The sequence below is a fragment of the Chiloscyllium plagiosum genome, chromosome 17 (assembly GCF_004010195.1).
Source record: "Chiloscyllium plagiosum isolate BGI_BamShark_2017 chromosome 17, ASM401019v2, whole genome shotgun sequence".
Lineage (NCBI taxonomy): Eukaryota > Metazoa > Chordata > Chondrichthyes > Orectolobiformes > Hemiscylliidae > Chiloscyllium > Chiloscyllium plagiosum.
Genome location: NC_057726.1, coordinates 54,260,811 through 54,267,545, shown reverse-complemented (window position 1 = coordinate 54,267,545; position 6,735 = coordinate 54,260,811). Strand labels below are relative to the sequence as shown.

The 6,735-nt window shown below is 42.0% G+C and overlaps 1 protein-coding gene across 2 annotated transcripts in view; it reads left to right on the top strand.

Moving 5' to 3' along the window:
* Positions 1 to 6,735, top strand: part of slc9a5 (solute carrier family 9 member A5) — a 279,061-nt gene that overhangs the window by 176,813 nt on the left and 95,513 nt on the right. For both annotated transcript variants that reach the window (XM_043707124.1, XM_043707125.1), the window contains exons 6-7: positions 3,511 to 3,731; positions 4,972 to 5,174. In XM_043707124.1, coding sequence (XP_043563059.1) covers positions 3,511 to 3,731; positions 4,972 to 5,174 — 424 coding nt within the window. The remainder of the gene's footprint in view (positions 1 to 3,510; positions 3,732 to 4,971; positions 5,175 to 6,735) is intronic.

Sequence of the window (6,735 nt, the reverse complement as noted above, 5' to 3'; positions counted from 1 at the left end):
GGTTTGTGGGGCACTTCTCTTTCTGGCAAGGTATGCTAAGTATTTGCCTGGCTTGTCACCATGCTCGTATAACCTTTGCTTTGCAAAAGCCAGCTCCTTCTTTGCCGTCTGCATGAGCACGGAATTTAGTGCAGACCGCAGTGCCGTAATCCTCTGTAGTTTGACTAACGAGGGTCTGTCAAAATAGGCCTTCTCGGCTGCCTTCAACCGTGCTTCAACGAAATGTTGCTGCTCACCCTTCTGCCGCTTCCTACTGGTGGAATATGAAATAACTAACCCCCTGCCATAAGCTTTGGCAGTTTCCCAGAGAACAGATGAGCTATCAACTGAGCCTATGTTGATGACTAGGAATGCCCAAAATTCCCTAGAGAAATACTCCACAAACTTACTGTCCATGAGGATAAAGTACCTTGAATCAACTACAACATCCTTAATCTTAACCATGAAGTAGACTGGAGCATGTTCAGAGATGGCAATATTACCAATCGTACAGGATGCCACCAGATCCAGGGTTACCGCAGGGGTCAGAAAAAAAATCAATCCTTGTGTGACATCTATGCAGATTGGAGAAAAACATGAAATCCCTACCTGTAGGGTGGAGACACCTCCAGACGTCCACCAACCCTAATTCCCCACACAAATCCAATTACTGTTTAGTTTGTGCAGAAAGTATCGAGGGACCTTTAGGCAACCTGTCTACTATGGGGTTCATGAGGCAGTTAAAATCTCTCCCTATAATGATGTGCCGAGACTTGAGACTTATCAGTTTAGAAAAAGCATCTGCCAAGAATTTAAGAGGATGAGATGGGGGACAATAAACATTTAAAATACCATATTCTTCCCCATTTATCAAGGTTTTCAGAATTACAAAGCTCCCGTATGTGTCTTTAACACATTCCAACAATTTAAATGAGAGATTTTTCCTAACCAATATAGCCACTCCCCTATTAAATGATTGAAAAATAAACTCGGTCAAAGCCATTCTGCTGTAATTTCAGATGCTCCTTGTCATCCAAATGTGTCTCCTGTAACAAAGCAATATCCACCTTCTTTTTAAGCCTCAAGAGTACCTTCTTCCTCTTAATTGGTGAGTGACTTCCCTTGATATTCCAGGTACACCATTTAATCAAATCATTAGCCATAATCTTCTGCAATTACATTTAAATTCCAGAGAGGAGGAACCCGAACCACAAATTGCTGAGCCTTAGTGTCGCATGGTCACCAAATATAAAGACTACATAAACTAAAACCACTACATTTAACAAATATACAAAATTATTAAGAATAAAAAACAACAAAAACCAGAAAACAAACCAACATATAAAGTGCCAATATCGCTGAGTAGGGGAACTCACTACCTGCCCGGAGGGGGCAATTACCCGTCCCGAACTGCCCATAAATAGGCATCCAACCATCTCATCCACCTTCACTTTTCCCAGCTAGAGCCGCATTGCAAGCACAAGCTAAAAAGAATAAACACCCCATAGAATATCAATATGGATAAAAAAAATTCTTTTAAAAAAAGGGGAATAAATACCCCACCCATCCTTTGGTATGTCCTAACTTAGAAATTTAAAATGTACATCTTAACCACCGCCAGACATAGTTTGAACCAAATTATTATCAATAGAGGAAAAAAAAGGGAAAAACAAAGTTCCAACCGGATTTCCTCCATTTCTTTTACAGAATGATAAATGCATACCCGAGCAACAATATTTATACATACTACAATTGTTTAAATTAGGTTAGTTTGTCCACAAAGTCACTTGCCTTCTCCAATGTGTCAAAGAGATGCATGGATCCATCTAAGGTGATCCGAAGCACTGCCGGATATCTCAGGGAGTACTGAATCCCAAGCTCCCTCAGTCTTCTCTTGACACTATCATACGATTTTCGTTTCCGAATCACCGTCGCTGAAAAGTCATGAAAAAACATGATCTTCGACCTCTCGTAAATTAGGGCCTTTGGATCCTTCCCCTGGAGTCTGGAAGCCTCCATGACTCTCTCCTTATCCCGGTAATGATGGAACCGCACCAGGAAAGGACGAGGGCGTTGACCCCGACCCGACCTCCGCGCTGCGACCCGGTGAGCCCTCTCTATCTTCAATCCTCTCATGCCAGTCTCCAAGTCAAGGAATTTCGGAAGCCAATCTTCAACAAATTCCGCAGGCCACTCACCTTCCTTACCCTCAGGCACACTGATGATCCAAATGTTTTTTCTCCTCCCCCTGTTTTCAAGATCATCCACTTGGTCACGCAAATTACGAACCTGCATCTTCAGGGCTTGGTTCTCATCCTTGAAAGAACTGGCATAAGCTTCCACCACTGTGACCCTGTGCTCCACCTCATCCGTCCTCTTCTCTAGGTCTCCCAGCTGCTGCTCATGCTTCTGCAGCATGAGAGACTGGAACCAGCTTCTCTTCAATCTGTTTCCCCAGCATCTCGCGAGATGTTGAGAGCTGGTTCACCAGGTCCTGGAGAGTAATCGGCTCTGAGGCTGCTGCAGGCTGAGCTGCAGACCTGGCCTCGGATGCTCCTCCTCCCTTTTTAGGCATTTCTGGACAGCTGAAAATACAGGTAAGTCAATTTTTAAATGTTTCTTGGGGCTCCACAATCTTTCCAACGCCCCAAGAAATCCTGATGACTTGGATTGGGCGGGTTAAAGGACCGTCCTGCTCCTGCTGCGATGCAAAGCTCTGCAGTGTGATCTTCTCAGATCGCTGCCATCTTAGATCCCCCGTCTGAGACAGGTTTAGAGATCTGTAGACCTTTTATTCCTGAATGGAGGTATAAGAGATGGAAATTAATAAAGGATCTCAGATACTATGTGGAATTGAAAAGGTAGCCCTATTTCAAGTGAAACCACATCCAAGGCACAAGGGATCTCATTATAAATCAAAACAGGGTTAACATGAGAGACTACTTTTTCACAGAAAGTGTGCCTGATACAGAAATGGTTTTCAGAGTCAGATCCTGTAGCCAGAACTCTAGATCATTCAAGAGCAATTAGTTGCTGTGTTGGATGAGCTAAAACAAATGGCTTGTTTCAGTTGTATTTATCTCCATGATCTTTGTATTTGAAGTTATCACAGAATCCCTACAGTGTGGAAGCAGGCCCTTTGGCCCAACAAGTCCACATCGACCCTCTGAAGAGTAACCTACCCAGACCCATTCCCCTACACTGTTACTCTACGTTTCCCCTGACTGATGCACCTAACCTGAACACTATAGGCAATTTAGCATGGCCAATTCACGTAATCTGCACATCTTTGGACTGTGGGAGGAAACTGGAGCACCTGAAGGAAACCCACGCAGACACGGGGAGAACGTGCAAACTCCACACAGACAGTCACCCGAGGCTGGAATCAAACCTGGGTCCCTGGCGCTGCGAGGCACCGTTTCATATAGATGCAAATGAAATATACTTCCAAGAAAGGAATATAACGCATTATGATATAATTTCAGATTATCTATGAACAATTCCCAAGCAAAGTTTTGTCTCCCCACCCAGGGTCACCTTCTGTGGTCTGTGTTGCAAAAAGTATGTGGAAGCTAACATTTCACAGAAATCTCGCACAACTGTCAAGTACACGATGAAGACTTTAGCCAGCAGTTCAGAAACAATCATCTTCATGCTGTTGGGAATCTCTGCCGTTGACACCTCCAAGTGGACCTGGGACACAGGTTTAGTGCTCTTCACACTTCTCTTCATATTTGTCTTCAGAGCAATAGGTAAGTGCTCTTATTTCATGATTCCTTCCCTCCAGCCCTGCTCCATTAAATCTCTCAGACAGCTAATGTGAACCAGTCATGAGTGGATGTGAGAGTTACCTATGTTTAATCATTCCAGAGTTTTCCCTACATCTTCCAGATGATTTACTTGAAATCTGAAACACAAGGCTAAGTAAAGTTATATCCCACTGGTGAGGAGTCAACATATTAAACAGCTCACTGTCACCTTCTTGTAGGCAATTCAATATGTGCTGGTCTAGACAGTAACATCAGGAACACCATGAATTAATAGAAAAGGCAGTGCCTGCTGAGAGTGGAACTGCCAAGAACTATGCACATGCGCACCTTCAGAAATGCATATGTGCACAGTTCAAGGACCTGCACGTTATTATGTGGAGAAGCGGACAGGGCTGGGTGAGAGATAGGGCAGGACGGGGGAGGTTAGGGGGAGAAATCAAGAATGGACAGCCTGATCTCTGAGATCTTAGAGATCAGGACCAAGTATGTGGCCTGAATCTGCAATGTTAGCAGTGAATACAATGTTAGCTCATTTCAAAAGAGCTGGCTGGGTTGGTGAGCGAGCAAAACTGTAACAGATAGAATTCAATGTGGGGAAGTGTGAGGTTATCCATTTTAAATCCAAGGGAGATCAGTCAGAATATTTTCTTAATGATGAAAGATTAGGTAATGTGGAGGGGTAAAAAGGAAATGGAAATTGATGCACCCAAATAATAAAAGCTTGTATATCAGTGCAAAAAGTAACCAAAAAGGTCAATAGTGTGTTGGCCCTTCTTGTAGGGGCCTAGAATATAATAAGGTAAGATAATCTATTGTACAGAACATTGCTCAATTGTAAAACTACTTAACAGCTTCTATTCACCAACTCTGATGTGGTGTGTGAAAATAGACACTTATAGATAGCTACTTTATTCAGATTCCAACGAATAAAATTCAAATCAGCATTTTGGATGGTTTTGAGATTGTGGAAGTAATCTTCTGTGAGCTGAACCTGACTTTACATCAGTAATATAAGAGCAATTAAATCAAAATATATTCTGGGTCAAACAAATAAATTTTCAAAATTCCATACTGCGAGCTGTGATGCAAATATTTAAAATGCTAAACTCTGTTGATGTAGAAGTCTTTGTCATTCAGTCTTGGAATCTATCATTTCTCAAATAGTTACTGATATACTGATATAAATAAATTAATTAGTATGTAACCTATCTTTCACTCCCAGGGGTAATCCTGCAGAGTTGGATTCTAAATCATTTCCGGCTGGTCCCATTGGACAGAATTGACCAGGTGGTTATGACATATGGTGGTTTGCGTGGTGCAGTAGCATTTGCCCTGGTGATCCTTCTCAATGATCAGACTGTTAAGGCAAAGGACTACTTTGTTGCAACGACAATCACTGTGATATTTTTCACAGTGATAATTCAGGTAAGTGTGTCTGGTTATGTTTCTCACTGACACTAGTCCTTCAGTTTGCCTGCAATGTTTTTATGTTTGCCTGGAAATGTATTATTTGATTAGGGTCTATACTTTTCTTTTACCTTGCAGTTACTTGCAGTTTGTCCTTTTTTTTGTATCTAGCCAATGTTATGTTGTCTTTTTAAGTTTTAAACCTTAATCCATCAAAGATATAATAAGGAAAGAGGAATTAATGATTGAAAATTGATTATAGTTTGCAATTTTAACTGTTTGCTGAAAAACCCACTTACAGGTTTTTGTAGCCAGTCAGAATCACTGCGACCTCTACATGAGGAGAGTTTCTGGCCAACAAGGGCATGGCAACTCATGAAGACTTGGGTTGTGGGGGTAAATTAGGGGCCTTAGCAGTTACATAAATGGCTAAATAGCAATAGTGAGGGTGTTGAAAGGCCATCAGAAACAACAAAACAAAAGAGAACAAGAAGGATGGGAGCAAAACAAAAATTGCTGGAAAAACTCAGCAAGTCTAAGAGTCTGTGGAGAGAAATCAGAGTTAACATTTTGGGTTCAGCAACCCTTCTTCAGAACTGAAGGATGAGAGATCATCCTGTGTCTCAGATGGACCCTACAAGCCACTCACAAGGACATAATGTTAAGACCTTGCCAACTTCAATCCAAAGTCAACAGCACAATAATGACACAAAATGATGACAACAGCAGTTGGAGTAGGCAGAGGAAATTACTGTTTTTCCTCTTCGGGGTAATGTTTTAATTTGAAGATCAGCTAGGGGCAGTCGCACCAATTGTACATCTACAGACTCAGAAATGATACCCATTTGGCACTAAATCACACTTCATCAGCGTTGTGCAAGAGTGTATGTTGTAAATTATGACCTCAAGCAGTTACAAGACATAATGTTTGCACTAATTGCCTCCTTAATCATGTCAGCTAAGCAAATGTAATCAGACACTAATTTAATTGTGTCATTTGGTCTTGGCATTTCTGCTTTATTCCTGATGAAGGGCTTATGCCCGAAACATCAATTTTACTGCTCCTCGGATGCTGCCTGAACTGCTGTGCTCTTCCAGCACCACTAATCCAGAATCTGGTTTCCAGCATCTGCAGTCATTGTTTTTACCTATTTCTGAAAAATATTTCATAGCTATCACTGGAAGACAATGCTTTCAAGCTGCCAGATTCATACAGTGAACTGCCCGTATGCAAGGACATGGTCTGTGGTGTGCAAGCATGCCTTTTCTTTTGATATCATGGGGGGGAGGTCACGGTGGCTTTTTGCTAGAGTTTGAGTCGTCCAACGTAAAATGAGCACTTTGGTTGTGCAATGTCTGTTTTGAGAAGGTTATAGTACAATTTGGACAGTGTCTGCCACATCATTGTAGTCTAATGTGACTGGACTAGTACCAAGAAGGAGAGATGTGTTGCATCCGGGGACTTGAGGAATGAACAGCAATCATCTGAGGATAAAGTGAGGATGCAGATCGGGACATTGATGGAGAGGGATATCCAAGAGTCCATGTTAGAGCAATGCATTGTTGAACCTGAGGAGCC